This window comes from Populus nigra, chromosome 10 (assembly GCF_951802175.1).
Source record: "Populus nigra chromosome 10, ddPopNigr1.1, whole genome shotgun sequence".
Taxonomy (NCBI): domain Eukaryota; kingdom Viridiplantae; phylum Streptophyta; class Magnoliopsida; order Malpighiales; family Salicaceae; genus Populus; species Populus nigra.
In genome coordinates, this window is record NC_084861.1 from 5,425,888 (window position 1) to 5,445,942 (window position 20,055).

Below are 20,055 nucleotides of genomic sequence, written 5' to 3' on the forward strand. Positions count from 1 at the left end.
GCTCTTTCTAGAATAAATACTTGTACAAAGTTCCCCGGGAGTGTTGATCGGGGACTCTCCGAAGATCAAGTTAATACCATGTATTTTTTTATGTGACACAAGAGATTAATAGAGGTATTAATGAGTTTTTATAAAGATAGAGAAGAGTAGAAGGAAGAAAATGGAGGATTAAGGAAGAAGAAGCTCATAATCTCCCTCCCTAGTATAAGGTTTTTTCCTTTTATATAATTTGACTTAACTTGCTTCATGCAACGTAGGAGGGGTAGAGATGTAATCTTGTAATAATAAAATAATATTATTCTATTATTCATGCCATCACATCTAATTAATATAAGTATGAGCTGTTTATTCGTATTTAATGGTATTACGATGGGCATCATGATTATTAATTCAGGCTCAGGGTAGGGGAGGTATAGTGTAGAGTGATTCTTCAGTTTCACACCCAATCTGAGAGATGTTGGACTTAATTCACGCCTCAAACCCAGGAGATAGCTGGGCGTCAATGCATTCGCGCCCAACATAGAGATGGGCGTGGACGCGCCCGGGCCCAGTCGTGGGACTAGGCGTGGACACGTCCGCGCCCAACATAGAGTTGGACATGGTCGCCCCCGAGCCCAACGTGGGGACTGGGCATGGACGCACCTGGGTCAAGTCGTGGGACGGGGCGCGAACACGTAGAGTTAGGCGTAGTCGCCCTCAGGCCCAACATGAGACTGGGCGTGGACGCGTCCTCGTCTAATGTAGAGTTGGGTGTGTCGCGCCCGAGCCCAATCGTGGGATCGGACACCTGAAAAGACATAGCCTTATTTTAGGTTATGACTTTCCTGCGTTATCTCTTAAATGAGGCTGAGTTGAGAAACCATGACCCATCAATATTATAGTTTTAAACATTCTTATCCCATTCATTAGATTATTTGAATCAGGTTTTGTCTTGAAAACTTTTTTCATTGATCATCTCTATTTAACTGCGTGAAAGAATTGTTTTGATGCATTTCTTGAGGAAGCTGGTTGTTCGATCTCGTGGCCTCATTTGTTTTTACTGAAGTTGTTTTGGAGTGGATCACTAGTATGTTCGGTGAAGTGAAGTCCTCAGTAATGTTAGAATCATTGTTGAAACCTTGGACAAAACTGGATTGGTTTCAGGCACTAGAAATTTCACGCTCATAGTCTTATGGATTTAAAATGGTGTTTGAGAATATGGTAGCAGTTAATTTTCAAAATGTTTTTCATTTCAAACACACTTTAAAATAATATTTTTTTATTTTTTAAAAATTATTTTTGATATAGTACATTAAAATAATATGAAAACATTAAAAATATATTAATTTAAAACAAAAAAAATTTAAAATTTTTTAAAAGCATTTTCCATCTACGGTGCAAAACAATGTGAAAGGATTTTTATCGGTCAAAATTCACCTTTGCAATATGGACCATCATGGCTAATGACATGTTTCATGTGATTTTAATTGATAAATGCGCCAAGATGCCGTTTTAATAATTTCTCTACCTTTCAAAATTTTATTTTATTACTTGCAAACAAGAAAAAAAAAAACTTAATTATAACATCTGGTTGGGGTTTATGCCGAACTAAATTTATTTTAAATATATTTTTTATTAATATATTATGGTAATTTATTTAATATTATGGTAAGATTATTTTTTAAAATATATTTTTATTTAAATATATATTAAAATAATATATTTTTTATTTTTTAAAATTTATTTTTTACATTAACATATTAAAACAATTTAAAAATATAAAAACACGAGTAAAAAAACGGTTGGGTCTGAGGGAAAAAGTAAATCATCGTCACAAAAAGCGAATCACGTGGCGTGCCACTACTGAATACAAATCCTCCGTCACCATAACTACACAATAGAGGGTTGTATTGGATCCAGTCAGTAGCCGCACGAAAGCAAAAATGGGCAGTCACGCACAAGTGCCAGCTGAGGCGTTGCGAATTGGGAAGAGAGAACCGAGGAGGAGAACGAGTCACACCTCAGTGAGTCATCAACAACAAGGGCGTTCTTTCATCATCTCGAACGATTTCAGGTTCTCCATTATTGAAACCCTTTTGATGTTGGTCTATTTTAACGCACCTATTTCGCGAAAGTTGGTTCCCCCCCCCCCCCCTTAAATTCTTCCGTTTCTATTGATTCTAGTAAGATTTCGTCTTTTTGTCATACGAGAACATGTTTATTTTCAAGTCTGTAAAATTTTCCTTGGTTGTCAGTAGCTGTTCTTTTTCATAATGGTTTTTGGTAAAGGCCGGTTGATGGGTATGTTTTTATTCAACATGAGGAGAAAGCAAGAAATGTTAAGAGGTTATTAATGTGGACTTTGTTAGCTATGAAAATATTGTATTAAAGTTGATGGAAATGAGTTTAGAGGCTATTATTCAAATTGTGCTTTCTTATTTTAGCATGCCATGGTATTATCTGTTGGTGGCATTAGGGAGAGGAGAGAACTCTAAATACTAGATATTGCGTGAATGCGTAAATGGATGGAGTTGTTTGGTTTCAGGAAGACTTACAATTTTTTTTCAAGTATGATACAATGTTGGGCCTTCTAAATCAGCAAATAAGAATGTGTCTGTAGATCTTAATCAACATTTGGTTATGTTTTGGATCACGGCAAAAACATAACACCTGATTTGTGTTTAGATCGAAAGCTTGCATTTAAAATCGAGTCACACATAATGCTATGTCAGGGTTCTAGGTGTAAATGTTTTTGAAACACTTCACCAGTCTCTGGTAGTGCTAGAGAAGACTGTTGCATATTAACAGTACACATGATACATGTATGAAACATTCGAAGTATCTTAGTTGGGTGTGATAGAAAGTTTAGCTCATAACAGAACTTAAGTTGTAGGGAAGAACTGCAAATATCTATTTGATTAGGTATAGGTAATCGAGACTCCTGTCTGATGTAGGAGAACTTGCTGTAGTTAAGATTTAATATTCTCTGAAGTATGTTGTGGACTGTACTAGACAACCATCTATGTTTTCTGCTCCTTTGACTGGTGCAGTGGTTCTTCTTCTTGTTGTTTTGTATTCTAGGTATATGCATCCTTGAACAGAAATAAAATACGATTAGAGTTATTGCTAAATGCTGTCCCCTCTCTGTTCTTTCAAACTCTATCCTTACTCTGTGATTTCTCTCCTTTGTTTTATTTCCACCTTAAAATCTAGGAGTTATATTTATTCTCCTCATCACTTATACTTGACATGAATGCAAAACATCCCCTCTGAAACCTCGGGGATATTTGATTGTGTGGGAAAAGGATGATATAGTTAATGTTTGCTTGATTTAAAGTCTGCCAATGGCCTTTGTGTGCTAAAATGCTGTTTAACTGGTCTTCATCCTCTGCATGCCTTTGTGAATGTATGGTCCCAAGTTCCAGCTGCATTCTCAAGTCCTGGGCTTAACAATTCTGCTGCTGTCTTTTGTGGTTTCTATTCTAGATCATATTTTGTCCTTACTCAGCTGACCTGTACATGTGGTTAGAATTCTTTAAAAAATTCTTCTAATTAATAATATTATCCATGCAAACCTTTGGGGACCTAAAGAAAGCATTTGGGCTACCTAGTTAATTCAAGAAGTAATGAGTTTTTGGCACTGTGGTTGAGTTTGCAATGGTCAGTCTGCTAGGAGGCTCCTCATACGCACTTAGTTTCTTCTTTCCATTATTGTTTGTTAGTGTATCTTAAGCATTTTAGTTGGTGCCACTTAAGGTTGGTAAAACATGACATGTTATTATCAAGATGTATCAGTTGAATATCTGGTCCTTATTGTATTGTTTGGGTTATGTAGGGTGCATTGTGATTTAAAATGTACTTAGATTGGCTACTTAATCTATAATTTGCACCTCTAGAGTCCCTTCTTTATAGCTGATTTGCATCACCAAAGAAATTCTTGGTAAAACTCTGAAACTAGAACTGAAATTGATTTATTTCTCACCTTTTGGTTTATTACAGGTGAAAAAAGTGGACAGCAAAAGGATGTTTCTCAAAGTGCAGTTGCCCTGGAATGTCATAATACCTGCTGAGAACTTGGATGCCAAAGGACTAATGCTCCAAAGGTCAATTGTTGTCCGCCTTTTAGATAACTTTGCAAAAAAACGAGCCACCAAAGATCTCGGATACTATCTTGCTGTCTCGACTTTGGAGAGCATAGGGGAGGGAAAAGTCAGGCAGCACACAGGGGATGTGCTATTTCCTGTTGTCTTCAGTGGTATCACCTTCAAGATTTTCAGGGGGGAGATCTTAGACGGGATTGTTCACAAGGTGCTTAAGCATGGGGTTCTCTTGAGATGTGGGCCAATTGAGAATATCTACCTCTCTTGTGTGAAAATGCCTGATTACCGCTATGTGCCTGGAGAGAATCCAGTATTCTTGAATGACAAGACATCAAAGATTGAAAAGGATGTGGTTGTTCGTTTTGTTGTGCTTGGAACAAAGTGGCTAGAGGCAGAGAGGGAATTCCAGGCTTTGGTCAGTTTAGAGGGCGATTATCTTGGACCGGTGTCTTAAAGGTTTAGTCTGCACTCGGCTGGATATACATATCTTCTGAAATCTTTTTATCAGATTGGCATAACTGCCAGCTTGTTGGTTGTTTATGGTGTTGTATATTCTTGTGCCACTCTACTTCCTTTTGTGACTGTCATCTTTGAGTTCTTGCAACTCCAGTGATTGCTAGACTATAAGTTGAGCAACTTCGTGTTTCCTTCTGCTTGCAGATGTTTACAGATATTATATCCTGATTTTAGGACATCTCATCTTTAGTTTGTACCAGTTCTAGCTTTTATATTGTCTTGAACTGACGGTTTGCGATGGGAGATTGAGAACTGAAACTCAGTTGTTGGCAGGTTCTATGATACTCAATGCTTTTTTGTAGTTTAAAACCTAGCATCAGCTATATTGGCTTAGTTGCCTTGCTACTACTCTCAGATATTTTGTGATCGGCAGAGACTAAATAGGTCGCATTGTTGATGGACAGACAGAGACTTGCTGCAATTCAGCACCGGCAGCAGAAGTAACTGCGCTTAAAGAGGCTGTTGCACTTGAGGGCCAAGGGCAAGAGGGATCAACATCGAGTCTGACTCCAGCATGGTGGTTAAAGTATTTGCCCGACAACTAATGTACTCGCTATTGGGAAGTGGAAGCTGAAATTGCAGAAATCAAAGAGACTTTGTTGACCATGCCAAACTGTAGTGTTATGCTTATTTCCAGGAATGCTAACGCAGCTGCTGGTTTTTTGTAATATGCTTAGAGCAGATGGCCTAGATAAATTTGAAGCGTGCATTATGTGCAGACCATTGAGCGAATAAAAAGGCACTTCATTGAGATTTGAGATAAATTTAAAACAAGATGTTGAAATTAAAAATAATATATAATTTCATAAATTATTTTAAATAAAAATAAATAGCAGGTAAAAGAGTACGGACTAAAATAATAGAAAAAAAAATTCAATTAAAAAAATGATAAAAAAAATAAATAACAATAAAAAAAAGATCAAATTTTATATAAAAATCAAATCAAATCTAATTTTAAGATATGAATTTTTTTAAAAAAATCAAAATAAAATATATAACAATAAAAAAAATTAATGATTAAATTTGATATAATCAATAAATAACAAGATATTTTCGAGTTTTTCAGCGCTTTTATCTTTCAAAATAAAAGAAAAATATTTTTCTTAAAACTAGAATAAAGTAATTTTTTATTGAAAAGTGTTTCTTACTGATTAATTTTTTTAATAATAAATAAAAACATGAAAATTTAAAAATAATTATTAAAAAATAATTTCTACCAAACAAACGTGTTACTTGTTTATATTGTAGGATTCTTATACATGCACAACCTTTATATATATATATATAAACCATGCTAAGGCCGATCAGAATCTTTCTAACAAAATTTAGACAAATATAAGCAGAAAAAATATGAAAATGTGATGAAGGTGAATAAACAGCGAAAAAACGCAGAAGAAAATCGCGACTACAGTCGGCAATCTAGATCCACCACCACCACCACGTCGGTTCTGGTTCATGCCGGAAATTGAAAATCCCCGCTTCAACGCAGTTGTAGCGTATCAAAACCTATCACGAGTCACGTACCTAATCTAATCTAATTTGTGTTTCTTAACCAGGAGGAGGAGAGTGTAATTAAATTATTATTTTTTCCTTCTGATGAAATTAAGAATGCGCATGGGATTATGATATCGTTTTCGTCTATAGCCTGTGGATCTTGCTTTTGCTAACACTGACGATGACAGCGCTATTCTTTCTCTCAATTGCATAAAAGAAATAAACAATAAGAACCAAGGGCAAAAAAGGCCAACCAAATTGAAAAACATAAAACAAAAAACACTGAAAAAGGGCCTCATTACAGCGTGGCCCCAAGCAGAGACCCCAGGAACCATAAAACGCAAAGCAACAGACCCCAGGAACCATAAAACGCAAAGCAACAGACCGGTGACTATTCATCTACATTTGCTGTCTTGGAGATCAATACCATTCATGGACGGATCCAGCATGCCCACACTGCCTAAAAAAAATTAATGAAGTATGTATTGTGTTGGAAGTGACAGCGGTCTCGATAGATAGAAGAATTATAAAAAATTTAAAATAAAAATGTTTTGAGAATGAAAAAATAATCCCCGTAAATTATAATGAAAAAAAAAAACAACATGAATAAGTGTCGGTGTAATCTCTAGCTATAAATCGGTACTGTTAATGTAAAATTGTAGGAAGTATGTAAAAAAATAAATAATAAAATAGAAAAATAAATATGTATTGGAATGAAAAAAAGGCCCCCGGAACTTGGTAAAATAACTGATATAGTTCTAATAATGCTTGAATAATAAATTTTGAATCTTGATGTAAAATTACATACTGATCAATTTTACACCATTGACCATGACCCTTAATCCAACGGTTGGATTGCGCAGAAATTTCATGAAGAATTTCTTGACATATTGTTTTATTTTGAGTTAAAATATTAAATTAATCAAAGTTTAAAAAGGTCATGTGGAAATATCAACAGTCGAACCAAAAATAACATGTAGGCTCATTGATGATATATTTCATAAATAAGTTAGGAAAATTAGAATTTCAGCTTTTTCTTCCCCTTTAAATTGTCAGCTAGTGCTGAAAAAAATCAGAAAAAATAAAAAATTAAGAGCTTCCTCACTAAAATTCCGAAGAAAAACCAAAATTCAAGGTAGGATAAATAAGAGAGTGAGTATTGAACACATCTAACTCAATGATTAAAATGAAAATCAAGTGAAGGAAAGACAGTATATGGAGAAAACTCACGACATAAAAAGAAAAAAAAAAGAAGAGGAGCATAAAAATTTAACTGATTAACATTCAAAGTTAATATCATTGTTGGGTACGGTGTTATGAACTTGACTGTACAAGTTTAAATAAATATTAATAAAGTTTATGAAAAATTCTAAAATTTTAAATTAGGATTCTTAAATGTTAAATTAATAAAAAGTGAAATTGTGAAAATATGATGCAAATAACTCTAAATAAAACATAATTGAAAATGAAGAATTGGGTATTTATGGTGAAAGTAGAGTTGACAATTTTAGAGAGGGCAGGGATGAGAATTTTTTGACTCAAAGTAAATGTTTGTTAGTTATGCGTATTTAATATATGTTGTTGTTTTGATGATAATTGAAATAAATTTAATCATATTGTCTGATTTTAGTTGAATTTCCAATGTAATTTGAAAAATAACCATGAGAAATTAACGAAATAAATAGTTTATGATTGTGTTGATTTGTTGAAATGAATAATTTATAGTTAGTTACGAGAATGATTAGTTGAGTGATTGTTTGATTATTTATATTGAAAAAAATATATTTTAAAGTGTTAATAATAAGAAGATTTTATAATGTTTTCAACATACGAGTTTCGCAAAAAATAATTGTGGATAATAAAAAATAGAATTTTATGAAACATCTTTTTATAATATATGTGAAATTTTGAACTTTATATTAGGAACTTATAATTTTTAGGTTTTTTAGATATTTAATTATATATTTATATTATTTACCCCTGCTACCCGTCTTTGATACCAACACCATAAAATCTCATAATCTTGTTTTATGAGTGGTAGGATTACTAACTTTAATACCATATTTGTTAGTAGAACTACTTCAATCAAAATAATCATTAAAAACATAACTTAAGAAATTAAATAAAGGAAAACATACAAATATTAAAAAATAAAAGTAAAAATAAAAAAATAATCAAAACACTACATAATTTTATTAGTAAACAGAACTAATAAACAGTATAATTAAAATCCATACAAGCTAAAGGTTAATTTACTTAAAATAAAATAATTGAGGTTAACTAGTTTAAATTATTTGAAATTATTATTTTTTAAATAAATCAAGAAGTTCTTCATCATAAAAAACATCACTTCTCAAATTTAAAATTTCAAACTAGCTTGATTTTTTCCAGTTAAATTTAAAAATCATATCTTTAAAAATCATGACAGGAATGCGACAATCACCCCCACCCCCCGCTGTTGTAATGCAGCAGCCCAATCTAACTTGAAAATTATTTTTTAGTATACATGATTAAAATTTAATTATTTTTAAAATTTATCTAGAAATTTAGTAAGTTACATGAGTTAATTCCAGTAAATCCAAGCGATTTGATACATTACTATCTTAATATTTAAATAATTATTACCTTAATTGTTTTAATTAAATTATATTTTTATTAGTCATTGACTAAATCATATTAAATTAATACTATATAATTAATTTTTTTACTAGAAAATTTATTAATAATATCTAGATATTTTTTATTTATTTTCAAAAAAATAAAATTAATCCGCAGTGTGATCACGCTAACAGAGAGCAGGGTTAACACCAACCAAACCGGAGCATTGAACTTGAACCAAAAAACAGTCTCTATACATTTTGACGTTTACCTACCAGAAATATCATCATTAGTTTCTACCACAGAAAAAATTCACCGTTCATTTCAGTGGTTTATAATTGGCAAGGGCATCGAAGTTAAAAATAAAAAATAAAAAATTAATTTATTTTTGCAATACTTGTTTTTCATGCTTTAATTTGTTTTTTCTAAAATACAATTTCTCTTATAAAAACATTATTTTTATATATTTTATAAAAATATCAAAACTTTATTAAATATTATTTATTGTAATAATATTTTTTCACTTGTTTTGTTCTTTGATTTTTTTAAATGCATGTTTTTTTAATTTGTTTTTTATGAGATTATTACAGTTTATGATCCGTGTTGTGAGTTTGACGAGTTTACCAAAGTTAATTCAAATTGATTTTTAGTTATTTTTAATTGAATTTTTAAAATTTTATCATTTAATATTGAGTTGATTAAGATTTTTTTGGTTTATTTTTAAATCAACTAAATTATATTAAATTATTAAAATAATTATAAATTAAATATATTAAAAAAATTATCCTTACTAAATGATTTTTTAACATTAAAGTGTATATGAACAAAAAAGATAATTATTATATTTACACTATTTAAAAATCTTAAATTTTATTTATTTATTTTTATTTTTAATTATTTTTTTAAGTGTTTTAAATAATTTTTTAAAAAATAAAAATATTATTTTAATATATTTTTAAATAAAAAATATTTTAAAAAATAATATTGCCATAGTTTTAAAGACTTCCAAACACTCCCGAATTCGTACACAAGCAAAGAGTGGTTCAGGCCATCAGTGGTTTTGTACCTCATATGACTTCAAAAGTTTCAAGGGTTGAGTTTCTCCTTTGTGAAAAAAGAAAGACGAAGAGTAGTAGTAGTTGAGGCCTTTTTGAGTGTAGAATCCACATTCCTCAGTAACCATGGAGATCCCATCGAGTACTTCCATTCCGTCTAAAATGAAGGCTTGGGTCTATGGTGAATATGGGAACGTTTCCAATGTCTTAAAATTAGACTCGAACGTTACAGTTCCTCAAGTGAAAGAAGATCAGGTTCTGATCAAGGTTGTTGCTGCATCCATTAATCCAGTTGATGCTAAAAGGATGCTTGGCATGTTCAAAGTCAGTGACTCTCCTGTGCCGGTAAGGATAACTCTTCTGACACTTAATTAATTTCCTGCTATATATGCTTGTTTGTTCTTTCTTGGGTCTTCTCCTTTAGAATATTCGCGCCTGTAAGAAAATTTTGCGTGTTGCAATCTTAGTTCTACATCTTTGGCTTTTGTTATAAGATTGCCATGCATGGCCTCTGACTTTCAAGTCCTCGCACAAACTAGGACTCGAAGATGATAGCTGGCCATGTTTGATGCTCTATATGTTTTGAAGAATTTTAAATGGTCCAGGGATAATGAACTATTGAGATAGTTTCGCAAATTGAAGATGAGACACTTCTTTCAAAGACTTCTGATTTTGTTTTTGTCTCTGAATTTGCAGACTGTTCCGGGCTATGATGTGGCTGGTGTGGTGGTTAAGGTTGGAAGCCAAGTTAAAAGGCTGAAGGTAGGAGATGAAGTATACGGAGACATCAATGAGAAAGCTTTGGACCACCCCAAACGATTTGGCTCTTTAGCCGAGTACACTGCTGTTGAAGAGAATCTATTGGCTCTTAAGCCCAAAAATCTGAGTTTTGCTGAAGCAGCCAGCCTGCCCCTTGTCATTGAAACCGCTCATGAAGGTCTTGAAAGAACTGGGTTCTCTGCCGGCAAATCTATCCTTGTTTTAGGAGGTGCTGGTGGAGTTGGTACCCAAATAATTCAGGTAGCCTTTCTAATTCTATATAGATAAAAAATTTATCATCTTCTGTCCGCCCTTTGATTTTCCAAGTTGGGTTTCTTCCTTAATGTTTTCTTTTCGTTTTGAGACAGCTAGCAAAGCATGTTTTTGGTGCATCTACAGTAGCAGCCACCTCTAGCTCATCAAAATTGGAGTTGCTGAAAAGCTTAGGAGCAGATTTGGCTATTGATTACACCAAGGAAAACTTTGAGGACCTGCCAGAGAAGTTTGATGTAGTATATGATGCAGTTGGTATGATTCTAGATCCATTATTGACTTCTAACTTCTTTCTTGCTGCACTTATATACTTACTAAATACTTCGATATTTTCTGCATGCCCATTTACTTGCGATTGACATGAATGAACTGTAGTGAGTTCTGTTTGTTAAATATTACCATTTGTACACTAGGCATATGCGAGTTTATGACTGGGTGTATGCTAAACTGCTAATGCTTAAGATTTATTCTAAACCACCATGACACTAATGGTTGGCGTTCAATATTCAAAACAAAAAACAGGGCAGTGTGACAGGGCAGTCAAGGCAGTGAAAGAAGATGGAAGTGTTGTGACAATAGTTGGTCCTATAACTCCCCCAGCTTTCATATTCGTGCTCACTTCTAATGGCTCTGTCTTGGACAAACTGAAGCCCTACTTGGAGAGTGGAAAGGTGAAGCCAGTGCTGGATCCCAAGGGTCAATTCCCATTTTCTCAAACTGTAGAGGCATTTTCCTATCTTGAAACTAGCAGAGCTGTTGGAAAAGTGGTCATTTATCCGATCCCATGATTCCTGAAGATGATATATATATGTATATATATGTGTGTGTGTGCGTGTGCGCACAAATAAATCCTTTATCCTCAATGTATGGGGGATGCTGGTGGATTGACTGTATAATTAAGGTCCTGCAGTGTGCTTATGGATTATGACTGCATGAAGTAATAATTGCTTATGTAATGTATTTCTTCAAGCATCTCTTTAAGAGCGTAGAGATTCTAATGATTTTAGTCTCACCCATTAGCCTAGATTTTTTCTTCAGCTCATCTTAATCTTCCTATGTCTATGTACCAGAACATGAAGAGAACGTAGCTGACTGCTCGTCTATGGGTGGATTAACTTATCCCCACTGTATCCTTTAACTTCTGGGCTATAATGTGGCTATAAACTTGTTGGGATGCCAAAGGAATATTAGATCGCTAGGGTTAGCACAATATGTGGAATGATTGAATGGCTGGATGATTGATCAAGCTACTCGAATACAGTAGCTCGTATTGGGTTGATTGGGGCAGGGCACCTCCAAAAGAGAGGCTTCAAAGACCCCAGAAATTCAAAGAAGGTTCAACGTAACTAGAGAATTTTGGTGCAGTGGCTAATTGATGGCATTCCACTAGTTATAAAATGAGCGACCATAAACCACCAACTTTTTCACAAATCCATCTAGATCTTGGCTACAAGAGTTTTATCATGCCAGTAGAAATACTGGTGCTCTGAGTAGGTGGTGAATTCATTTCATGTCTTAAAAGAAAATGTAGCTAGAACAAAAAGATGCTCACAGAGTCTCAAACTAGACCTTGATTTTACAGGATCAGGCTAATGTCTCGTAGGACTTAAAAAGGACATAATGTGATGAGTATTGGTGCTGTGTTCCAGCATCAATTCTGCGCAATCAGATATATCATTAAAAATCATGACTAAACATGATCCAGTCAGCCTGAGACGATGTAGGAAACTACTAGTTTATTTGTTTCACTGCATGCCAAATCATGTTTTTAAAAATAAAAATAACGTTTTAAAAGTATAATTTTTTTTTTGACAATGCTATAAACTCTGGAGAACGATAAATCTTTAATAGCTAACTCGATGTAAATTAATTTATTTAACAAATTTAAAAAAATCTTAAATGATTTTTTTATATTTTTAAAAGTAAATATTAAATAATAAAATTAAAAAAATAAAACAAAAAAATAAAAAAGAATGTCAAGCCATTTGAATTAGTAATCCTGGATATTAGATCAAAAATACCATCCTTGAAAAAGCAATAAAACTCACTTCTAAGCAAATATAACATTGAATAATGAATTATTATCATTATTATTATGACAATTAGTATTCTCATTATTATTATTATTATTATTACTCTTTATACTATTGTTATAATTATTATAACCGTCACTATAACTACTACTACTACAATCACAATTAATATTAGCTATTATTATTATTAAATTTGAAAAAATATTATTATTATTGAAAAAAAATCATTAATTTGATTTGAAGGGTAAAATTAAAAAGTATAAGAACTTTGAAAAAAACCAAGGAAAAAAAATAAGAAATCGAAAGTAGAAGAACCAAATTGAAAAGCATAATATACACACATTACAATTAAAGGGCTAAATTGTTAGCAAATAAAACTCAAAGAAAAGAGAAAATGACCAAAATCAAAAATCAAAATAAAAAGGATTATGAGACACCAACAAAAAATAGGAACAAATTTAGAAGGATTGAAACTATAAAAGAAATAAAACTAAAACAAGAAATTAAAAGAATGAGAACTGAAATGAAAAACAAAATATATAAGAAATTGTAACTGAAGGAAAAAATAAAAAATAAAAACTTCTATAAAAGAATGAGGATGAAATAAGAAATTCAAAGAAAGATGACTGAAATTGAAAAATAACAAACAAAGAAGATAATTGTGCACTTTAATTGTCAGGAGAAAGAAAAAAACAAAAAATCAATCATTGGCGGCAATCCAATCATTATAGGTCTACACGCGCCGCACTATGTGTAAGACGGCTACGCATCCAGCGAGACGATGAATGACCAAATTAGACCACTAGAAGGCGTCACATGTGCCACCTGAATAGCACGGAATCTGCCCACTCGCTAGTGAGTGTGGAACACGCGCTGACAACTTTCCGATTAAAAGATCAAAAATCAAAAATACTAAAACACCCTTATGATTTTTTTAATTACATAAAATACTCATATGAAAATATCAGAATAATCCCAAAGGCATAGCTTCTTTTCTGTCTTTTCTAAGACTAAAAAAGTCATTTTACAGTACATATAAATTTAAAAAACTTAAAATACCCTTATCTAGTAGGCCATCTTTTTTTTCTTTTTTTTTATCCTAGGAGTAAAAAAATAATTTTATTATATTAAAATTTTTGGAGAGACTTATACTACCTCAAACAATTTTTTAATAACCACTAAACCAGAAAAAAAAAAAAAAAAAAACCCTAGAAATCCACAGTAATCTACATATAAAGCTACAAAGAAATCTTCACGTGGTTTAGCTTTTGTTAATGTTAAGGCTGACCAGACATGCACATCCTGGGATTTCCAAGGTTTTTTTTGGATCTTCGCTATTCAGCATGAACCTAATACGTCCCGTGTAAAATGACGACCAATTCACCGTTCTAGTCCATGATTGCCATTGCCAAACGTTTCCAAGGCCATCCCAACTTGTTTCGCCAGTAGCATGAGTCCTTGTTATGCTGTTTTTAAATGTAACCCGTGGATCCAAATTAGATAATCATAAACATTCTATATCCGTTTATAACTTCTATAGTTTCTACCGTGTCTAATATTCTTTGATTACAAGAAAAAGAGATTAAAAAAAAGGCTCCTGTTTCCGACCACCTGGACCAAGATCACTGTTGCAAGAGATGGAATTCTGCCGCCGTAGCAAGATGTTTTTGGAGGCTGACTTTACGACCATATGAGAGAACCATTACAAAATCTTTAGCTGAACTGCCTACGGTTGTCTGTATTCTTTCAGATGCTGAAGCTGTCTGAGACCACCAGTCTACCAAGTTATGCAGCTGCAACGTTGAAGCTACTGGCTGCCCAAGCAATAAGATCTCCACCTATGCAAATTTGAACATTACGCACGGTGTTTTAAAATTTCCTCAATTTCATAGCCTGTACTTTCCAAATAATTTTTGGAACACACTTCACCGGCATTTTATCTTTTAAAAATGGTTAACACTTCTATCAAAACAAAAACTGTTGCGGGTCTTGTTAAGGTGGACAGTATAAAAAAGGGTTGATTGCAATATCAGAAACCAAGAGAGTAGCAAGCCCTTTCCCTGCCATACGTTGTTGAAGATGACTTGAAGGAACCACAGGGTAATTTGGACATTCAAGTTCAAAGGAAAGAAATCTTTGAATGATAATGATAAGAAATAAATACTGTCCACTTCCACTACCAACAGGAAAAGAAGAGGGAATGGAGGAAATAAAACTATTTAACATGCACAAACTCATTAACATGCTAGAGGGAAAAAAGAGAGGATGAAGTTACCTCAGCCTCGCTGACAAGACCCAGCTTCTGAACAAGATACTTCTTTATATGTGAAACAGGCAAACTACCATCCCTACAACGAAATTGCAAAAACTAATCAACAAAATTTATAGATGGGTTAAATGAATAAAGAACATCTCCAGTGACGATATTTCTTCATAACGGTATGAACCATTAAAAGAAAGCTCCAAAATAGTTCTTGGTATATTTGTTTCAAAATAAAAGTTCTTGGTATTGAATCCCCCCATAAAGCTGCTCTTAGAAGTAATATAACTTCAAAGGCAAAGATTCTTCTGGATATTCATTATTAATATTCTAAATGAAATTCTGGCGTAGAAAAAGAAAATCAACATCATATGCGGTGTGCAGAATTCATGTATCCAATTAAAATGCTTCATGATCTTCTCTTTCACGGGACAACACCATCATTTTTTTTTTTTAATTCTATGTGCCACTATTTTAATGTGACCACCAGTGTGCAATCAGAAACTTAAACATGGCTAAGCATGCAAAACTTAACAGACAATATTTTAGACGATATTGTATCTGCAACTGCCCATAAAGCAATGCAGGGAAACACCCTATTTTCTGACGCTTTCTAACATTCAGGATTTTGTTAAACAGGGTTTCAGGTGTTGCCGATATTTGAAAAGAATGTTTGCTCCTGGACTTTCAATATCATTCCTTCAATCTTATATTCTTCACAGAAATTTGTAGCTCTGTAAAGCGAAAGAATGGGATGGCAATGAAAGAGCACAAGAGTCATAAATATAGCGAGATAAGAGTAGGCTTAAAAATGTAGATAATTATTTTTCAAATGTTTTTATGAGAGAAAGAGGCAAGTATCAAGTTCATTTCTCAGATAAATCATAATTTGTGTATTTTAGAAAGCAAACATAGATACACCCTCACAATTCATGCGAGTCCTGAAGGACAATAGAATTGTATGTTAGCTATTATATTCATGGTGATGGAGTGATTTGTATTAGAGGTTAAAAATATGTTGAAAGATCACAGATTCCAAAATGATAGAACAATGTTTAAGCCTATATTTTATGTGATCAGTTAGGAGCCAGTTCACCTAAATCTAGTTAATCAATTTCGCTACTTCAAACAGGTAATCTCATCATATACCAAGTGTGAGTTTGGAAATGCGGTTGGGTTGAAAAGGCACCATATTGATGCCTTTTGCATTTCCAAATGCGATTGACAACAATACCGAACAGGCTGTAAAGTTAGCTCTAGCTCTATAATGTGCCCAGGATTGTAAAATAAGGTCCACCAGAGTGATGTGTGATTTCCCGTGACTATCTTCTTTTTTTGGCGCACAGCATAATATAGTTTACTTCTAGGCTGTGATTTAGTTTTTTTTTTCCTGCAGAATATCTGGAGCAGATATTCATTGAAACCAAAACGTGTAAATGGAAATAGACATCATACTATTATGATGGAGAACAAGAGCATATCAAGCTTACAACAGAAGCTAAGGGAAATTCTATGTGGGAAATCAAAGTAGCATAGAAAACGTTGGATAAGATACAACATCAAAATATATCTACAAAGCTTAGCGTACCAAAATGCAATTACCATTTCACATATAGCAAACCATGGAATTTCTTACAAAACTGAAGAATGGTGCTATAAAACACAGTTTAACAAGGAGTCTGTGTGTGTGTGTGTGTGTGTGTGTGTATCAAAACTCATGATAAAAAAGGAAACTGACAAGCAAACCAACATTATGATTATAAGCCAGATAGTGAGGATAATGAAACTCACTTAACCCTCAAGTAGCAAGAAGATATCTGTGGCAAGGGCGCAACTCCTTCCCTGAAATTATGCCAAAGAGAAACTATATTTAACAACATGTCATTGTATACTTGACTTCAATCATCAATAAATCTTCAGTAATGGTAAAGAAACAATATCTCACTGCTCATCAGAAGCAACTAATGACAACCAAATTGGACTAAATCTTCTATCATATCTACTGTTTGCATCAACAGCAGCCTGTGCTGGGATATTAAACCCCTCTCTTTTTTGTCGCATAGCTTGCAGCCTTCTAGGTTTCACTGAACCTGAAGGTGATGAAGTTGAGTTAGATTCTTCACCGATAACTTTTGATTTATCACCATGCTCCTTAATGCTGGTTTTGAGTGCTTGAGCTTCTTCCTCCTGGGCGTCAAGCTTCTTTATTTGGACAATAATTTCCTGTAAGTCTGACTTATTAGACTTTGTTTTAGTTGCAGCTTCAACCAAGCAATTTAAGGGTTTCCACAAATCAATTTTCTCTTTACATGGTTTAACATCATTCTCTACATCTAATTTATTAGGCTTCTGTTGTTTGGATGACTCAGCAGTAGAAGAATTCTACACCATGAAAAAATAATTACAGGAGATTACTATGCATCAAAGGAAAAGCAGATCATTTTCAAAAGACCAAAAAAAGGAGGAAAAAGGTAGTGGCAAGAAAGCTTCAAGCTTAAACACTTCTACCTGCCTTTTAGTTTGTGCAATTTTTCTTAGAGTCTCGGGAGAGCTTAAACTCTCATAGTAATCGTCCACTTTCTTAATCTGTTCCTCAACAGGAATGGGAGATTCTCGTTTTCTAGCTACAGATTTTGATCTTTTTCCTGTCAGAACAGACTTGACAGATATCTTAGGTGTGCTGACTACCAATGAAGAGAGAGATCTCTCCTTTCTTCTGCCTATCAATGGAACCGAGTGCTCAGATTCTTGGACTGGCACAGCTTCTGGGACTGCCATCACAGCTTCTGGGACTGAGGGCACATCTTCTGGGACTGAGGAAACTGTTGCAGGTTCCCTGGCCTTTTTCCTTTTGGAAGGGAAGATTCTGGCCCTTAAATCTTGCAAGCTGTGGTCTGCCCTGTGGATTAACATAATGAAAGCAAGTTAAAACAAGCTCAAGATTCTGCAGCTATAGCTAAATCCATGTCCGCTTTCTCAATTTTGGTCTGTCTTCCAAGCATTATGAGTACCTTGAAAATGGACTTCTAATTTTTCTGGCATATAAACAGATTGAGGCAAATGTTCGATCATAATATTTGCAAGATGCCATATCAGATAATCCAAATAAATAAATCATGCATGCATGCATCCCACCTGAGCTGCAGGGCAGGGATGTTGCTCAGGTATAAGCAACACGATAATTGATTTTCAAGTGTCACAATGCATGTCTACTGTTTGAAGCATATGCTTTCTGTGCGGTATAAATATCTAATAAATTGACTTGGCAATTTTGATATCTTTTTCCCAAGAACATTAATCAGTTCACTCAAGGATTGGTTCTACAGTTTCAAAAGGCAGAGGAGTGTCTAGAAAATCATTTCACCCTCATTTCTCATTCATGCTGACACCCTAAGACAATTTCATTTGCACTGCATGGATAATACTCGAACAGCATTTGCACACGTCCTAGATATGTGTGACACTATAGTCCATTTATATAAGAAACCGCTACATATATATTGCTTTTCCATGGCATGCAAAAGATGTATCATACAAAATTGCTGTGGCATAAACTGAATAATTTATAAGAAAATGAGATTATCAAATACCTGAGCTTCTCAACTGGAGAACAACCTAATTTAATATCACAAACTGGACAACTATCCAACTCCTCATCAGTTATCTTCATGTATATGCATTTTCTGCAAACTATTTTAAAAAATTAAAAGGAAGAAGAAGCAGGCATTAGATATACTCGATGAGAGATGTATGTAACATCTAGGCAAGACATCACTTAAAACGTACTGATTAAATGATAGAATACTAAAAAAGAAATCTATTTCTAAAGGAAAATACAAAATCTAAACCTTTATTCATCATCCCCAAACACATTACTGTTCTCATTTGACAGCATGAACTAAGCAAGGACATGGCAATTTTGACGAACTTGAAGAGCGGAAAAGCTCCCAACAACCCCAAGTTATAATTTTATCTTTATGGCAACAAACATTGAAACATTTACATATATATGAACATTAACAAAATGATGACTTAATGGTTGATGAATTACTGTAAAGCTTGCAGGCTCACATCATTTACATTGCTCCTACGCAAAATACGGAAGCTAAATTTGCCAATCAAATTTCAATGTTTTCCTTTATTTCAAAATAAAACTCCCAATCCATTCAGCAAAAATAGACCAAGAAAACAAAATAAAGAAATACCAAGATCATAAAATCGCATTTCATTTACACTAATACTCTACATATCACAAAATAACCAAAACAATATATAAGCCATGCTCAACTTCAAGCATTAAAAGATGATACACGAATTACGTGAACTAACAATTAAAGGCCCAAATCGAGAAACAAAAAAAAAAAGGAATAACACAAGATAAACACACATATAAAAAGCGAGAGAGAGACTCACAAGTATGGAGGCACTCAGAGATAGTAGTGGCTTCTCTAAAGAGTTTGTTGCAAAGAGGACAAGTCATGCATGCCGCTATCCTCTCTTTTTGAACCTTCACCACCTGGCCTAACATCATCTTCGCGAACACCACCACCTGCCTTTTGGCTCTCTCACTGTGACACTAACACTCTCCTTTGTTTCACGTGCCCCACATGGTGCATGTAATCAAGACCCCACAAATCACGAAACTTCTTTATTCTTTTCCAAGAAAAAACCACGACAATCACAAGGAAGAATCGGTGAAGAAACAGTAGGGGTTGAGTTGGTTGGCGATTAACGATTTCAAAGAATTCGTTTTGGTGGTGGCTTTGTGTTCGGTGGGCGAGAAAAAGGAATTAAAGAGAGGGGTATTATTAATAAAAACAAAAGAATGAAGAGAGTGAGATTCTGGAGGAATTGATTGGAAGTGGGTCTTGTTCGATTTGGACAATGGCAATGGCTTTGGTATGATGTGATTTGTTCGAGGCTCTCAATGTTTTCGAATACATTCACAGAAACTCTCCTCCCTACAAAACAAAACTTATACGGTGAGC

General features: G+C 33.7%; 3 protein-coding genes across 3 annotated transcripts; 2 read left to right on the forward strand and 1 right to left on the reverse strand.

The window, feature by feature from the left end:
- Positions 1 to 1,878: 1,878 nt before the first annotated feature.
- On the forward strand, positions 1,879 to 4,773 carry LOC133704681 (DNA-directed RNA polymerase V subunit 7-like). The gene is made up of 2 exons (XM_062129594.1): positions 1,879 to 2,053; positions 3,979 to 4,773. Exon 2 carries the CDS (start codon positions 4,003 to 4,005, stop codon positions 4,531 to 4,533), a length of 531 nt encoding a protein of 176 aa, XP_061985578.1. The 5' UTR covers positions 1,879 to 2,053; positions 3,979 to 4,002; the 3' UTR covers positions 4,534 to 4,773.
- A 4,941-nt stretch (positions 4,774 to 9,714) lies between these two features.
- LOC133704253 (2-methylene-furan-3-one reductase-like) lies at positions 9,715 to 11,775 on the forward strand. Its single transcript, XM_062129031.1, has 4 exons — positions 9,715 to 10,087; positions 10,439 to 10,762; positions 10,870 to 11,029; positions 11,297 to 11,775. Exons 1-4 carry the CDS (start codon positions 9,869 to 9,871, stop codon positions 11,560 to 11,562), a joined length of 969 nt encoding a protein of 322 aa, XP_061985015.1. The 5' UTR covers positions 9,715 to 9,868; the 3' UTR covers positions 11,563 to 11,775.
- A 2,193-nt stretch (positions 11,776 to 13,968) lies between these two features.
- Positions 13,969 to 20,036, reverse strand: LOC133705132 (E3 ubiquitin protein ligase DRIP2-like). Its single transcript, XM_062130244.1, has 7 exons — positions 19,481 to 20,036; positions 18,658 to 18,757; positions 17,576 to 17,966; positions 17,013 to 17,290; positions 16,859 to 16,909; positions 15,083 to 15,155; positions 13,969 to 14,645 (listed from the first exon to the last, which is right to left on the reverse strand). Exons 1-7 carry the CDS (start codon positions 19,596 to 19,598, stop codon positions 14,430 to 14,432), a joined length of 1,227 nt encoding a protein of 408 aa, XP_061986228.1. The 5' UTR covers positions 19,599 to 20,036; the 3' UTR covers positions 13,969 to 14,429.
- Positions 20,037 to 20,055: the final 19 nt, after the last annotated feature.